This window comes from Nelumbo nucifera, chromosome 2, assembly GCF_055504915.1.
Source record: "Nelumbo nucifera cultivar China Antique chromosome 2, China Antique-T2T, whole genome shotgun sequence".
NCBI lineage: Eukaryota > Viridiplantae > Streptophyta > Magnoliopsida > Proteales > Nelumbonaceae > Nelumbo > Nelumbo nucifera.
Window position 1 is genome coordinate 17,073,023 of NC_142650.1, and position 18,065 is coordinate 17,091,087.

The 18,065-nt window shown below is 33.6% G+C and overlaps 2 protein-coding genes across 8 annotated transcripts; one reads left to right on the forward strand and one right to left on the reverse strand.

Annotated features, from left to right (window-relative positions):
• The first annotated feature begins 8,722 nt into the window (after positions 1-8,722).
• On the forward strand, positions 8,723-14,148 carry LOC104597000 (Pentatricopeptide repeat (PPR) superfamily protein). Of its 7 annotated transcripts, none has more exons than XR_016083097.1 (5): positions 8,723-11,372; positions 11,526-11,704; positions 12,012-12,108; positions 13,435-13,501; positions 13,679-13,818. XR_016083097.1 is itself a non-coding variant. In XM_088899352.1 (1 exon), exon 1 carries the CDS (start codon positions 9,039-9,041, stop codon positions 11,127-11,129), a length of 2,091 nt encoding a protein of 696 aa, XP_088755478.1. In that variant the 5' UTR covers positions 8,723-9,038; the 3' UTR covers positions 11,130-11,377. The 7 variants fall into 7 exon arrangements, 1 of the variants encoding a protein (XP_088755478.1); XR_016083100.1 differs by lacking the exons at positions 8,723-11,372; positions 11,526-11,704 and adding exons at positions 11,711-11,930; positions 14,010-14,148 and having other exon boundaries at positions 13,435-13,571; positions 13,679-13,837; XR_016083096.1 differs by lacking the exon at positions 13,435-13,501.
• Positions 13,326-14,763, reverse strand: LOC104597001 (8-amino-7-oxononanoate synthase). Its single transcript, XM_010258362.3, has 2 exons — positions 14,163-14,763; positions 13,326-14,052 (listed from the first exon to the last, which is right to left on the reverse strand). The coding sequence occupies exons 1-2, from the start codon at positions 14,559-14,561 to the stop codon at positions 13,618-13,620; spliced, it is 834 nt and encodes a 277-aa protein (XP_010256664.1). The 5' UTR covers positions 14,562-14,763; the 3' UTR covers positions 13,326-13,617.
• Between the last annotated feature and the right edge of the window lie 3,302 nt (positions 14,764-18,065).

Below are 18,065 nucleotides of genomic sequence, written 5' to 3' on the forward strand. Positions count from 1 at the left end.
CTTTTCTCAACCCGTTTTTAATGATTGTTTCTAATTGATTTGCCAATTTCTCAAAAATCGGCCAATTTTTGAATTGTAAATGTGTCTCTAATGTGGCACCAATTTCCAAACACCACCAAAATCTATACCTATATTGAGGCAATGATCTAAAATCTATTGAAGAATTGTTTGATCAAAGGGTTGAATGGGCGAACAACTATATTATTGTGTATAAGGTAAGGTGGTTCATTCTATGGAGAATTTAAAACTTTGGATAGGTGTTTTTAAACTTAGCCAAACCTAAAGGTTAGAGTGGGTGGAACTTCCTAATTAGAATAGTGAAAGTTCCAGGTTTCTCAACCAAATTTAATCTTATTTTTCACTAAATATATAGCTAGATTGAGGCAATGCCCTAAAAAATATTTTATTTTATTTTTTATTCTATGTCATTTTTGAAACAACCAATGAGATGCACTTTTCTAATAACCTAAATAATCTCTTCTCTTAAAATTTATCCTAAACTACCTCCCCCACTTTCTCTAGAATTATCTCTAATTCCTATTTATCTTCTAAATTATCTCTAATTCATATTTATCTCCACAATTATCCCTAATTTAGTAGAGAGTTTCTCTCCTATATTATCTATAATTCCTATTTATCCTCTCCCCTACTTTTTATCTATATCTATCTAAAGAAAATTTGGATTAAAAATTTAAGAATTATTTAAATATCCTAACAAAATTATATAATAACTTTAAAATATTTATTAAAAACACAAAATATAATTTTATATTTTTACAAAATATATCACGAAATTATGTACTAACAATTTAAATTATGATTTTTTGGATTATCAATTTAAATGCTTTTCAAATATTTAATAATATGTAATAGCTTTAAATAAATAAAATTAAAAATAACAAAAAAATAAATATTTTATAAATTATTTAAAAACTTAAATAAATAAATATTTATCATAAATATATTTAAAATAATGAAATTATCTAATAAATAATTTTATATTTTTACAAAATATATCATGAAATTATGTACTATCAAATTTAAATTATGTTTTTCTAGAACATCAATTTAAATGTTTTTCAAACATTTAATAATATGTAAGAGATTTCAATAAATAAAATTCAAATAACAAAAAATTTTAAATATTTTATAGATTATTTAAATATTTAAATAACTAGATATTTATCATAACTATATTTTAAATAGTTAAAATAACGAGATTATGTAATAAATTAAAAAGTTTCTTTAAAGTAGAAAAATAATTATAACATAATATTAAAATTAATAATAATTTAATATATTCAAAATTAATAATGAAATTATGTAATAATAGTATAAATTATGATTTTATGTATAATTAAATTCCATAAATAACTAATATTTTAAAATTTAAATATTTTATATATGATTAAAGTATTTAAATAACTGAGTATTTTAAATAAAAAAAATATTTAACATAACAAGATTTTGAAAAGTTAAAATAAAGAAATTATGTAATAAATTTAAAAACTTTCTGAAATGTATAAAAATAATTATAACATAATATTGAAATTAATAATAATTTAATTTTGTACATAATATTGTAAATAACTAATTTCACTTATATCAAGTAATAATTCAATAAAATAACTTTCAAAAAAATTAATATTTATTAATAATAATTTAAACTCTTCATCTATATTTATTATATAATTATATATACTAAAATTAATGTTTATTGTATTTCAGTAATTAAATATTGTTTTTGTCATAAATGTATTTTCAACAATTATGTATAAATTTATTTTTTTGTTATTTAATAGAACACTTTCAATAATTATTGGAGATTAAACTACTATTAGTGAAATTTTTAAATTTAATTTATTGTACTTATTGTATTTATTGTATTTTTGTTATAACTTATTAATTAATATTTATTAGATATTAAACTATTATTTGAGATTATACTATTTACTGGCTAAGTTAATATATTTTCAGTAATTATTGTATTATTTTTCAATAATTGTGTATTTTTGCTATAAATTTTCAATAGTTGTTGGAGATTAAATTATTGTTATTTGTTAGAGATGAGACTATTAATTCAGCTGAAATTATGAGTGTTCATGAGTTAGTTCGGTTCAATCGTAGGCTATTTGGCCAACCAAATTGACTTGGCTAGGTTGTGGAGTTGGCCAACTGAAACCGATTGACCTTTTGTGAAAACCGACCCACTCAAGTTGTATCGGTTTGGGTCGATTTTTTGGTTTGGTCAGTCGGTTCAATTGATTAAACTTAAAAATTAATTTTTTTTTTTAAATTATAGTGCAATTATTATAAAATAAATTTAAAAATTAGATTTATGATTTAAAACATTTTTAGACTAAGAAATATGGGAAATTTCCCGCTTTTCCATACTAAAAACTATATTTAAAATATAAAATATTAATATATATCCATGGTTAGGTCGTTTGATTTTGGTTGGTTTATAAATGCCAAACTTGGTCGAATTGGGAAATTTTTGAACCAAAGCTGACCTAAAATACTAGAAAATCGACCAACTCGAGTCGAGTTGATCGGGTTGGTCGATTTCATCAATTTGATGAATAAACCTAACTGAAATTAATTATTTTTATTTTTGTATTATAAAAATTATTAAAAGTAGTATATAAAATATGAATAACTATTAATTACTTAAAAAGTTGAAAATATAAAACAATTGTATACTCTTATGTGATTCTATTAGGGTTATTTACTAGAACACATCTTATAATTTTACATATTTACTTAAAACTATCCTATAGTTTTCATTTTCTTAAAACATCTCATATATTTTATAACTTATTTACTTAATCAACATTTCATTAAGGAGTGTTCGTTTTTCCATTAGGCCCATGATTTTTTATTCCAAAAATACCCTTAACAATTTTTTTTGTACAGAAAAGCAAAATTAACCAAATATAGCCAACAAAATGGTTGCCCATGTCTTATAAAGGGCAAATATGGTATTTTTATTTTTAAGTTCTTTTGATTAAATTTATTTAAATGAACATTAGGGTCAACACTGTCGTTTTCCACTATCACCAAATGGAAGATTAATTAAATCCATCGCAAATAATAAAAAGGGTCATTTATTAAAATACCCTTATAGTTTCATGATTTACTAAAGTATACCCTATAGTTAGCATTTATTAAAATCCATTATCTCTAGTTAGTAGAGAGCTTCTTTCCTAAATTATCTCTAATTCCTATTTATCCTCTCCCCTACTTTTTATCTATACCTATCTAAAGAAAAAATTGGATTAAAAAATTTAAGAATTATTTAAATATTCTAACAAAATTATATAGTAATTTTAAAATATTCGTTAAAAACATAAAAAATAATTTTATATTTTTACAAAATATATCACAAAATTATGTACTAACAATTTAAATTATGTTTTTTTGGATTATCAATTTAAATATTTCTCAAATATTTAATAATATGTAATAGCTTTAAATAAATAAAATTCAAATAATAAAAGAAATTAAACATTTTATAGGTTATTTAAATATCTAAATAACTAAATATTTATCATAACTATATCTTAAATAGTTAAAATAATGAAATTATATAATAAATTATAAAAAATTCATCAAAGTTGAAAAATAATCATAACATAATATTGAAAATAATAATAATTTAATATATTACAAAAATAATAATGAAATTATGTAATAATAGTATCAATTATGATTTATAGATAATTAAATTCAAGAAATAATTAATATTTTAAAATTTAAATATTTTACATATTATTTAATTATTTAAATAACTAAATATTTAACATAACTAGATTTTAAATAGTTAAAATAAATAAATTATGTAATAAATTTAAAAAAAAATCTAAAAGTAGAAAAATAATTATAACAAATATTGAAATTAATAATAAATTAATATTTTTACCTAATGTTGTAAACAAATAATTTCAATTATATCAAGTAATAATTCAAGAAAAAAATTTCAAAAAAATAATATTTATTAATAATAATTTCAAACTCTTAATCTGTATTTATTATATTTCAGTAATTATTTATTGTTTTTTGTGATAAATGCATTTTCAATGATTATGTATGAATTTATTTTGTTTTGTTATTTAACAGAAAACTTTCAAGAGATTAAACTATTGTTATTTGTCAGAGATGAGACTATTAATTTAACTGAATTTATGAGTTGGTTTGGTCGTAGGCTATTTGGCCAAACAAATTGACCTAGTCAGGTTGGGGAGTTGGTTAGCTGAAACTGACTGGCCTTTTGTGAAAATCGGTCCACTCAAGTTGTATCGATTTGGGTTGATTTTTTGGTTTGGTCAATCAATTCAAAATATTTAAACTTAAAAATTAAATTAAATTTTAAAAATTACAATGCAATTAATAAAAATAATTTTTAAAGATTAGATTTATGATATAAAACATTTTAGACTAAGAAATATGGGAAAATTTTCCACTTTTCATATTAAAAATTATATTTAAAATATAAAATATTAATATATATCCATGGTTAGGTCGTTCAATTTTGGTCAATTTACAAGTGGCCAAAGTGAAATTGATCCAACTTGGTCAAATTGGAAAATTTTTTAACCAAAGTCGACCAAAAATACTAGAAAACCGATCAACTCGGGTCGAGTTGATCAGGTTGGTCGATTTCACCAGTTTGATGAATAAACCTAATTGAAATTAATTATTGTTATTTTTGTATTATAAATAAAAATTATTAAAAGTAGTATATAAATCTGAATTATTATTAATTATTTAAAATGTTGAAAATATAAAATAATTGTATATTCTTATGTGTTTCTATTATGGTCATTTACTAGAACACACCTTATAGTTTTACATATTTACTTAAACCTACCATATATTTGATAGCTCATTTACTTAATCAACCTTTCATTAAGGAGTGTTTGTTTTGCCATGAGGCCCATAGTTTTTTATTCCAAGAATACCCTTAACATTTTTTTGTACAGAAAATAAAATTGACCAAATATAGCCAATAGAGTGGTTGCCCGTATCTTATTAAGGGCAAAAATTGTATTTTTATTTTTATTTTCTTTTGATTAAATTTGTTTAAATGAACATTAGAGTCAACATTATCATTTTCCACTGTCATCTAATGGGGAAGATTGATTAAATCCATTGCAAATTATAAGTGGTGTTTTAGTAAAATGCTAACTATAGGGTAGATTTTAGTAAATCATTGAAACTATAAGGGGTATTTTAGTAAATTACCCTTTCTATTATTTAGCTTTTGCTTAATAAATACCGTGCATCACACGGGTCCCCGCTAGTTTTTGTTTATATGGTGGTTCATTCTATGAATAATGTAAAACAATGGATAGGTGTTTTTATGTTAAAGTTAGACTTAGCCAAACCTTAATGCTAGTGTGAGTGGAACTTCCTAATTAGAGCAATGCAAGTTATAGGCTTCTCAACCAAACTTGCAATCTTATTTTTGAGTTTTCACTACATATCGACACCTAATTTCGAGATTGTTGTTAGTGGAATCTTAAGTACTCTTAAGCCTCAACAAGGGCTAAGACAGTGATATTCTATTTCCCTGTATCTTCTTACACCTTGTACTGTGGTATCTTATTTTTCTTGAATCTTACACGAAAATATTCATGATTTTGAGTTCGTCATAATGGAAATTAGCATTAATTAATTTTGTTGTTTACACGTAATATTATTTTATTTGGAGAATGCTCTATCAATAAAGCTTTGCATCTTAAATCAATGTTGAACACCTTTGCTTTTGATTAGATATATTTTTTTTTGAGAAATCAGTTATATGTTTTAGAGTCTAATTATAGTGTATTTTGAATATTTGTTCCAAGTTAAATCAAAATTCTAACCAATCACATTAAAGATGTCACATGGTCTATTTACTTTTCACGAATTCATGCTTCACAATATGTACTTATCATAAAGAATTTTGACAATGCTAAAAATGTCACTGTCCATTTTGAATATTTGCTATAAGTTAAATTCCAACTCATTAAAGATGTTACATAGTCTATTTACTTTTTATTGGCTCATGTTTTACTTTATCATAATTCACTTCACCTTTGAACTATGGTGCATCAATTTCCATGGAACACACATAGATTTTGCCATTACTTAACTCAAATGTGCAAAGAATACTCCAATAACTACTTGCAAATTAACTTGGTATTAGCATCATGTCCCTGAACAAAAAGGTACTTGGAAGTGATTTATTCTTTCAAGATAAATAAATCTTTAATTGAGATGAGCTCATGGGCAAGGTGAAATTAAGGCTAAAGTGCAAATACAAACATGTACAATGCAAAATTTTGCATATTGTAATCAAAATAAGAAGCTTTCATTATAATAGAGAGAACTATGCATCATTTGGAGCTTGTTGGCTAATCACTAACTGCCCTTTACAGGCTACATACCTAATGTTCAAGAAAGAGTGGTGGTATATCTTGGAATTTGAATAATGGATCTCTCTCTCTCATAAAACCTCCCTCTCCTTGAATCCCAATTAGAAGATAAAATAATAATACAGAGATTGACACCCCATGGTAATAAATGCTTCAAGTTACAAATGTTTAATGTAAGCGTGATGTCTTCTTTCCATCCCCCAACTTAGGTGCAGTCAGGATTCAATCCCAAGTCTCCGCTACAACCAGCAAGAGGCCTTATCAACCAGATGATTAGCATTTTGTTGTTCTTCCTATAACTTGGCCTTTTGGGATTGTATGTGTAGAACACTTTATTATGTTGTATCATATTTTGTTATTCATGGGGAAATGTTCCCAATGCACGACAATATGCTATAAGGTGGACATGAAGAGCATCATGTGAATAGCAAATTTGAATTCTGCAATCAGATGGTATTTATCAAAAATCACCAGGAGGGGAGAATTTGATTGATCAAAGCACTTCCCGTATCATGTCTTTCTAGAAGCATAGATTTTCCCAATTCACACCGACTGCAGAAAATGAATAATAACCTCGGGCTTGAGCTAGCCATGTTCAAGTTATTTTTAGGTCCAGTCGATCCACTATGGAATTGGGATTGGACTCTCAACTCTTACGGTTGGGTTAGACTTTAACCTAATCTAACTATCCTAGAGCAGGGGTGATCATTTTTTACCTTGGCAAAATGGCAGGACCGCAACAAGCCTGAAAATTTATAGGTCAGTTATGGGCCTAACACTTCAGGCATGGCCTAGCCTGCAATATTTGCATTATATAATGCTACATATTATATATAGAGGAAATTTGTGATGCCGGAAAGACATGATACCGGAAGAGTTTTGATCAATCAAAACCTATCCTTGAATTTTGATAAATTTCAGTGTTTCACTGATTGGTTAACACATTTATGATACTGGTTGATTTGTCACAAAATTTTTGGATATCATGTCTTTCCGATATAGTTGAACCCTTTATAATGTTTTAAAATCTATGCTGCCAAAAAAGATATGATAATGGAAGGGTTTTGAGCAATAAAAACCATCTTATGATCTCTCAGAAGCGCAGAAGTCCGCCGTAGAGTTGTTTGGTAGGGGTGACTCCCCCCCCCCGCTTTGTCTCTCTCTGTTCCTAGAGAAGTTTTCCTTTGCTTTTTGTTTATCCCTTTTTTGTGCTTTTCCCCCCTTCTCTCTCGAGCTCTTTGTTTCCCCTCTCCTATGTTTTCATCTCTCTCTCTCTCTCTCTCTATATTTATCTATCTATCTTTGTTTCTCTTGAGATCTCTCGAGGATCATCCCTTTTTTTTTTCTCAGTTTCTCTCATCTTCTATGCTTTTCTTTGTTTGATTTCTTTCTCCGGGCATTCTGACGTCCTAGTTGACCAAGATAATGCTAGATGGTCGAGATAATGCTCCGACGATAGTTCATTCTCTGTTTATGTGTTTTTCCAGCATCCTAAATGGCTGTGATAGTACTTCGACGTCCTGGATGGTAGTTTCAATTCTCCGATTTTCCGGATGGTAGTTACAACTTTTTTTGGCAATTTCTAGCATTATGAATGGACGTTCCATTCTCCAGCGTTGTGGATGGATGTTACAGTTCTCCGGCTTTCTTTAGAAAACAACTTGCAATTAGCAGTTATTCGGTGTGCTTGGATGGCAGTTACAGATGATGTGTCTTTCTACAATTTTTTTTTTGGCGCGGTTGGAAGTTACTGTAGCTATGTAATTTTCTCTATCAATTTTCGGTTTGGTTGGTAATTCCTCTTGTTAGTTTGCTCGCCAGTTATGGTGGTTTGGAGATGTTCTTATCCACTTCTGTTAGTGATGTTAACTCACCTTGCTTTGCTTTGGTTGCAGAAGTTCTTATGATTCTCCTAATTCCATCTATTTATTTTGTTCTTGAGAATGTATTCCTATTCTTTATTTGGCTTGGTTAGCATCTCTTTGTACCAATCTCTTGAATGAATGGAATATGAGGTTTCAATAAAAAAAAACATCCTGTGATTTTGATAAATAACCACTTGATTGGTTATTGAACCCTAAAACTTAAATCTACATTCAACACACTTGTATTGCTATTGCTCTTGCTCTTTTAAGCTCAAAGTTCGACTCTAAGCCTTTTTAATTGGGTCGTTCTTTTCAGGCTTGGGATCTGGGCCGCATTGGACCCTGAGTCCACGGTTATACGAAAAAATACGGACAGGCCCAATCCAGATTTCTGATTTACACCACACAATTATAAACATACAAAATGTCAAAAACTACCACTATACACAAATGCCCGCCTTCCGAGCTGGCACCCACCCCAACTGATGGTAAATCCGGTCTGAACCGGCCATGGTTACCCTTGCACCTCTGGTTTTTTCGCTTCTCCCTCCCTCTGTCCTCTTCAAAGCTTTAAAATCAGGGAAGCCGTCGTGAGTTTTCTTCTTCCTCCCAAATCCTCTACTCGCCGGAAATCAAACAGTCGTCTTCGATCGTTTATCCGGTAGCAGTGGACTGTAACCACACTTGGACAACCATAGCTAAACAGAAAATGCCATAAAGATGAAAAACAATTTTGAAAATTCGTTTTTATTCGATGGCCGAGTTCCCCAAATTTCTTCATGCGAAGTACCTTCTGAAACTTCTCAAAGCAGAGAAGAATACTCTTTCGGCTCTTTCACTTTTCGAGTCGGCGACTCACCATCCGGGTTACGCACACACTCCTGCCGTGTTCCATCACATCATCCGTCGACTTGCCGACTCGAAACACGTTGGTTATATAACCAGAGTTGTCGAACTCATCCGTGTTAAGAGATGCAAGTGCTCCGAAGACGTTGCTTTATCGGTCCTCAAAGCGTACTCGGAGAATTCGATGCCCGAACAAGCATTAGATATTTTTCGGCGGATGGACGAAATTTTTGGTTGCCACCCAGGTATTCGATCTTACAATACCCTCCTCAACACTTTCGTTCGTTCGAACCAGTGGGACCTGGTCGAGTCGTTTCTCGCGTATTTTGAAACGGTTGGGATTTCTCCCAATTTGCAGACTTACAATGTTCTGATCAAGATTCTCTGTAAGAGAGAAAGGTTTGATAAGGCCAAGGGTTTGTTAGATTGGATGCGGAGAAGGGGCTTCGAACCGGACGCCTTTAGTTATGGTACCCTCATTAGTGCCCTTTCTAAGAGCGGGAAGTTGTCGGACGCACTGGAGCTGTTCGATGAAATGTTCGATAGAGGAGTTTCTCCTGATGTAGTATGCTATAATATTATGATTGATGGGTATTTTAGAGTCGGGGACGTCTCGAAGGCTATGGAGATCTGGGAGAGGTTGTTGAGAGCGTCGAATGTTTATCCTAACGTCGTCACATACAATGTTACGCTTAATGGTTTGTGTAAATGTGGAAAGTTTGACGAGAGTGTACAGATATGGTCTCGAATGATGAGGAATGAGCGTCGCCCAGATTCATTTACTTATAGCACTTTGATACATGGATTATGTGAGTCAGGGAATGTTGATGGAGCTTCAAAGATTTATATGGCAATGATTGATAGTGGCTTGGCTCCTGATGTAGTCACCTGTAACGCACTGCTTAATGGTTTTTGTCGATCTGGTAAGATTAATGAGTCTTTTAGATTGTGGGAATCTATGCAGAAGGCGAGTTGTTGCAACACTGTTAGTTACAACATATTGATTAGGGGTTTGTTTGAGAATAAAAAGGTAGATGAAGCAATTTCCATCTGGGAACTTTTACCAGAAAATGGTTGCCTTCCAGACTCAACAACCTATGGTGTTTTAATTCATGGGTTGTGCAAGAATGGATACTCAAACAAGGCATTGCAGGTTCTGAAGGAGGCAGAAGATAGAAACGAGGATCTAAATGTTTTTGCCTACTCCTCATTGGTTACTGGTCTATCCAGACAAGGGAGATTAGATGAAGCAGTTTTTGTCTTTAATCAGATGAAGAAACGTGGTTGTAAACCAAATTCTGAAATGTACAATTCACTGATTAGCGGCTTTATTCAAGCTTCTAAACTTGCAGATGCAGCCTGGGTTTTTAAGGAAATGGTCAGTAATGGTTGCTTTGCTACTGTTGTTACATACAACACTTTCATTAATGGTCTATGTAAGGCAGAAAGATTTGGTGAGGCCTCCACTCTTGTGAAAGAGATGCTGGGGAAAGGCTGGAAGCCTGACCTGGTCACTTATAGCTCTTTGATGGATGGACTCTGCCGAGACAATAAGATAGAAGAGGCTCTCCATTTGTGGGGTCAAGTCCTTGATAAGGGCTTAAAGCCTGATGTAGTTATGCACAACATTCTAATTCACGGTCTTTGCTCTGCAGGCAAAGTGCAAGAAGCATTGCAGGTCTACTCAGAGATGAAACAGAAGAGGTGTGCTCCAAATCTAGTGACACACAACACCCTAATGGACGGCCTCTACAAATCCAGAGAATGTGAAAAGGCATCAGAGATTTGGAGACAAATTTTAGAAGATGGGATGCAACCGGATATCATATCCTATAATATAGCTCTTAATGGGCTTTGTTCTTCTAACAGGGTATCTGATGCTGTGAGGTTATTGGAAAATGCCTTGGCCCAGGGTGTTATTCCAACTGCCATTACTTGGAGTATACTGGTTAGAGCAGTAATCAATATTGACATGCTCTTGTTGGAAAAAGAAACATAGTGCAATGAGTTCGTGAAAACTTGACTTTGCAGCTTGTGGAGTCTGATTTTCTACATCATGGGAAATTCTTGGAGATGATCCTATCATTACTTTTATCATGTGCAGTTTCTGTCAAAGAACGTTTCAAAATGAGTATGCCAATTTCAAGGACGTGAAGAACAAGTGATCATATTTTTAAGGAACTGTGGACATTAGTGATGTTTTCTGATAGCTCACATGCCATTGCTTACATGTTTCTAGAAGGTATCCTACAAAAGCGATTTAAGTTGTATATTAAGTTCTACAGGTTGGGAATTGGAATTTTCAGTGCATGCTTTATTTGGTTTCTAATGGTTACAAATTAGTTGTTGGCGATCTTCCTCTTGAAAAGAGCATACCAAACTCTTATTTGTGCAGGCATCAAGACAGAGGTGTAAGCAGAGCTTGTGGTATTTGGTTGTCTACAAGATGTTCTGTCAAGCACAGCTTGGTATTCAGTGGTCTACAGCATGTTTCTAGCACTTCAATGCCCTGGGTCAAGTAAGGGAACTTTTCACCTTGTTTCACATGGGGTTCTGACTAATGAATCATCAAAGGTATTTTATCTTGACCGGATAAACTCCTAAAGGATACTGTATTATTTCAAGAAACTGTTATTATAACAATTTATTATACATGCAATTTGGCTGGTAGCTGGTTTAAGCCCTTTCTGGGCCTACCCAGTCAAAGTTCCTGGTGACAGGGATGCCAAATGAAACTTGCTACATACAAAGAGGGTAATGTTTGGATACAATGTGGACTCGTATTGGATTCCCACCTTAGGTACCACATGCATTCCTGGTGTGTAGACATGATCTCAGGCCTATTGTTGTCAGAAATTATAAACCTGCCTTTCTTTTTTAGGTATCGCAAATAAAACTTGAAGCTCCTCCAAGTCACTGAATTGGATCAACTCAACTCAACTCAACCATGCTTTATCACAAGTTCACAACTAGTTGGGGTCAGCCACTGTAATCCTGTTTTTGCTGTTTCACTCTATTATGGGCCACATCTTTTGTTTTTTTCAAGAAAAAATACCTTAAATTAGATTTTTGAAAGATGATACATGAAGGCCATTGAGGGGTAATTGATGTAGTAAATCTGTTCCCCTCTTACATGCTTTAGTTGCTAATTGATGAGCTAAACCATTGTACTTCTGTTTACATGGTGTATTTGACTTATAACAAAAGAGGCTTGAAGCTCCACTACCCTATCTCTGTACAACTTTTGGTTCCAGTCCTGAATAGCAGAAGGTGTAGTCACAATATGTACTATTGCTTGTGGATCACAAAATACTTATAGCTCTTTAATATTTCTCTTTTTGGCTTCCTGGAGCCCTAACATGAGTGATTTCCATTCTGTTTCTTGGGGATGGTGAGCTGAGACTTTATGTCCTGCTGCTGCTATAACCCTACATGAATTCTGTATTAACACATAAGAGCTGGCAGCTCGACTTGAAGAATGCATAAAGGATCCATCCACGAATAGGGTATATGATGGATTATGAGGATGGAGACCCATGTCCTGAATAGTCATCACCCCTTGTGTTGAAGGTTGTGCATTATTTATGACAAAATATTTTGCTTTCCTGATAACCTACAAAAGATCAGGTGTTATATTATGATGCAACCTTCTATTGCACACATCCCACATGAGTCTTAGTGCAATAACAGCAACATGAAGATATTTATTTTTCTCATATTTTGATAGAACATTTGACGTGTGATGCATCATCCATTGTTGAAATGGCATATGCAACAATGTTGGAGAAGATCCTTCTATGTTAAGGTTTATATGGAGGCCTGTCCATACTGCTCTTGCAAAAGGGCAGTTGAAAAAGAGATGAAATGCTGTCTCCTTTTCTGTATTACAAAGTAAGCATAGCTTGCCATCTTCCTTTAAGAAGTACATCTTGTCTCTTGTGGAAATGCCATTGCAATATAGCTTCCAAGCAAAAATTTGAAACCTGAATGGGACTTTCAGCTTCCAGATAGACCTCCATGGCATCATTTGTGCGGATGCAGAGGGTAGTTCTCTTGTAAAACACAAGTAAGCAGATTTTACTGAAAATGTATGGGAGTTTGAGTGTTTCCAGAGTAAAACATCCTGACCTGATTGATGTGCTAGTTGTATTTTAATTATTTCCTCCACTGTCATAAAACGGCAACTCAGCAATTCAGGATTAAACTAGTACTTGTAAAGCCACTTTTCTTTCTTTGTTCATAATTACAATGAAATTGGAAGCATCAGATATGGTAACTAAGTTACATGATTTTGGTAATTACAGAGACATTGCCAAGATCGACTCTTGATGATGCAAAAGCAAAAGTAGCTTGATGTATCAAGCCCAAGGAGTAAGAATTCACTTGGGTCTATTGTATCATGCTATATTAATCCATGATTACTACCATTTGAAACTTTCAGGTAGAAAAATAATAGAATTGGTTCTGCTATTCTTTCTTCATCTACCTCACTTTTGCTCTTCTTCCTTTCTTGTTCTTTCTGATGTTGATGACATCATCTGCTCATAGGTGAATTGAGCAAACAAACCCACCAGAATAGCCCCCAAAACTGCAACTTTTCTCCAATCCAACGAAGTAGATATCAAAGCATCAGCAATGACAATGACCAACAAAGCTATTAATGCAAGATAAATGCTCCTCCTGATTTTCGATCCAGCATTTTCTTTAGTAAGTTCTCTAATCTTTTTTGTTTCCTCTTTTGCTTTAGCTCGTTGTCCAGGTGCTCTCTGCCTCAGATTTTTGAAGAACAGCCCTTCATTCCTGTCCTTTTCCATTTGATCTTCAAACTCTACTAACTTCCTCTCATTCTTCGCAATTTCCTGTCTGTTCGATGCCGCAGTTTCCTCGAGGGCTTGCATCCGGTTCTCAAGATTTTCCATTATCTGCTAATCAAAAAGCGAAGAACTGGTTATCAACAGGAAGGAAAAGTTTTTGGCAAACTACCCCTGCTCCCTATGCATTGGATGGACATAAAAAGGGAAGATGAACGGACCCGTGCCCCGGCTTCATCAAGATCCTTGAGAGCATTTTCCCCAATCTCATCAAACTCAGCATTAGCATCTTCTGCAAACTGGGTCAAATAAGCAGAGCGCTCATCTAAGTAATCTGTAAGTCGGACCTTCTGGGCTTGAAGCATCGCAATTCTAGCAAGTAGTTCTTGCTTCCGGGCATCTCCTTCGGGAGGGGGGGAGGACTCTGATCCAGCGTCAGAGGCCTTAGACAGAGGAAGGATGGAAATCCTCTTCTTGGTCAGATGATTCTTTTTGTAAACAAACACGTTTATTGTGAGAGATAAGGGGGTTTGGATGAATTTGAGAGTGGGAGAGAAGGGGGTTTGGATGAATTTGAGAGTGGGAGAGAAGGGGGTTTGGATGGCTTTGAGAGCGTTCATCTCGTCTTCTTTTCGGATAAAGTAGCTGCAAGAAATGCAAATTTAAGAAGTTGCAGTCTCTTTGAACCTCTCGTCTCCAGACGAATCAGGTGCATTATCTCTCCCTTTTTTTTGTCTCTTTTTGATTATTGAAAAGACAAATAATACCCTTCTTTGCTAGAATTATTACCAAATTGTCTTTTGCAACGTTTATGATGATTAATCCGAACTTGCCACGGCTCCACGTTTTACAAGTTACAAAGAATCGACACCTGTTCAATCCACGTTTCTTTGTAAGTTGTTACACAATGATACTAATTTCAAGGCTTATAAATAATTTAAAAAAAAAAATTTTAAGTTCAAATCAGCCCCCACAAGATTCCCCCCCCCCACCCCCACAATGTCCCACAGCAGAGATGTTTCCAATACACGGCAAAGATGTGCTGTGGACAGTGTGGGGGGCAATCTTGTGGGTGACTGATTTGATCTCAGAAATTTAATGACTCAGCTGTTCACTTGTTGGACTCCGAATCTTCTGCCAACATCACATGTTCCAACACTATCAATATGATCTGACACCCCACATCTACCCATGAGACTTCACTCGGCAGATCATATGGGTAGGGTGGGGTCATTTGGCATCCCTCTAGGCACGAGTTTAAACCTGTGGGGATTGGGGAAGAGCTGGCTTCCCGCATGAAGATCAAATCAGCCCCCTACAAGACTGTCCCACAATGTCTCACAGCATATCTCAGTCGTGTATTGAGAACATCTCGAAATGATAATGTCATCATTTGAAACACAGCGGGATGTGCTGGACGTTATGGGGAGTAGTCTTGTGGGGGCTGATTTGAACTTTGTTGAATGCCAATGGGCCCGTATGTATCTTTGTCATCATTAACCCACTAACCTTGCCAACTGGGTCTTATCATATTGCATTTGCATCTCATTCATGTGCCGAGGCCCGAGGGGGTGTAAATCCGGGGTGCTTGATGGGTTTAAGATCAACTCAGGCCCAGTTTTAAGAATTGGGCACAGGTCTTGAGTCTGGAATAAGTCTAAGGTCAAGTCTAATCTGTTCAATCAGACCGAAATTTGACATAGGGTTGCTGGGGTTTGACTGATCAATTGGGCTTATCTGGACCTATTAGGCCCAATGTATTATACAGTTGCATAAACCTATTTAGTATCGATAATCTAAACCTTTAAATAAGAAATTTATATATTTTTTATATATGCACTATGCATGTACATATCTACGCATGTGTGTCTGTAAGTGTATGGTTGGACAGGACTCAGGTTGGGTTAGTGATGGGTTAAGATCTGGCTCAGGCTACTTAAGGGTTAGGCCTGTGCCCAACACGAAAAATAAGATCAGGGTTTTGGTACCAGCTTGAGGACCAGAAAATCCAAACTCGAATTCCCACGGGCTTTGCTGTAGTGGCTTCGGCCTATGTATGAATGGGGTGTTATATGCTTGACCCAATTACTAAGCTTAGCGGTAGTAAGACATGGGTGCAACTTGAGCTGGATTGAGTTGGGTTTTCTGAATGGACCTGGACGGAAAGTCTATCTCGAATCTGTGTAAAATGTTAACTTGGGCCAACCTGAATTGCACCCCGAACTAGCATTTTCAGAGTCCAGATCACTTGCCAATAAAACGCATTCCAATCCTCTACTAACATGATTTTACAGTGCAGATCTCATACATGGTGGGTCCCAGTCTCATGGTGAGATGTACGGTGTTAGATCAAGTTGGTAGAGGATTGGAACGTGTTTTATTGGCAGAAGATCTCAACTCACATTCTTGATGCAGAGAGCCCATCCTTGTGCTTATGCGGGTTTGAACTTTGAACTCTCACTCTCACTTGGACGGATGCCCAGATCAATTGAAAGTTGAAACACATCTCTTCTTTCTTTTACGTTTTTGTCACCGCATAAATGAAATAACAAAAGTACAAGGTGTTTTCGAGGCTTCTGACCCTGTTTTATTTCGTTCCCATGCAAACAATTGAAACGATAGAAATGGATGGGGCTTTCTCTATGTTTTATTTCTCTATTGGTGGCCTCTTTTCCAGAGTTCCTTCTCTGGTAATCTTCCTTCGAGAGGTTCTCTGACCAATTTGAAGTTTTTTTTTTTTTTTGTGATATATATATATATATATATATATATATATATATATATATATATATATATATATATATATATATATTCGAAAACTGTAGACATAATTATTCGAAACTACAGATCGCCTGTTCAGCTGATTGCAGAAATAGTTCAGAGTTAAAAGCAATCAATTCTACCTTGATTTATATAGATGCTTTTTCTACCAAAAAAATAATAAACAAGTTCATTTTGCACGACATGAAAACACGGAGATGCAATTCCTTCAGAGACAGAAATGCGAACTGCCCCAAAAGACGGAAAAAAGACACTGACCTGAAACTATCATGGTAGTACAAGATTACAATACATCACTGGCCCCATTGAGTTTTAATTGAGTTCATAGTCTATGCAACCAAACAAAACTCTATGCTTTCAACAAAACATCTATTCAACAACAGCAGCTGGTGAAGTTAGGATGCTGTAGTTGGGGCCTCTATTGGATATGAATTACTTCAATTTGGATAACTTTTAGATTCTGTTCGTTTTTTGATAAATTATTTATCCAGGTAAGTCTTTTCTTGGAAACACTTTTTCCCAGGTAAGTACATTTACCCATTTCTTTTATTTTTCATGTAAATAAGGAAATGACCATTTTACCCATAAAAATCTATTATTAAAAGAGGTAGAGGTATTTTTGCCCCATTCAAGTATTTGTAACTTTCCCCCGTGGTAAAGTTATCTATCCACCTAGGAGATGGCTATCACTTATCCGAGTAAGTAATACTTTGGAAAATAAACTTTCCCTGGTCCCCACATAAATCTAAAAAAGAACATGGGTTTCTTGGTCAATTTCTCCCTTCTCAAAATCCAAAAAAATGACACCCCCTTAGATGGGTTTATCCAGAACTAAACTGACAAGATGCCAACCGAGACAGATAAGATATGATTATTTATTTTCTACTTTTTTTTGGCACTATGCTTGATAAAAAATCACTAAGAATTGCTGTCCTATGAAGCATTTGTTTTGAAACCTAGGAACATTGGTTAAGTAAGCTTCAATAATAATGAGTATTAATAAAAGCCATGTGGCATCACGAGATAAACTAAAGATTTGATAATAGTCTCTTGCCCTGGTTTGGTGACTTCTAGTTGTTTATAGGTGTTTCATTCAAGTGAAGATACCTTATGTTCTTAGCAAGGTTCAAAATATCGACGTGTATCGGCCCGTATTGGTTGATACGTATCATTCTAGGACCCCTCCGATACGTCCCTACAGTGGATATATCGAGGGTCTGACCAGTTCAGGGTGTGGAGGAGGCCTAAACCGATTCCCTTGAACCAATTGCAAAAAAATAATAATAATAAATAAATAAATAAACACTAAAAAGTTATATCGATTTGCCAGATACGCCAAAACC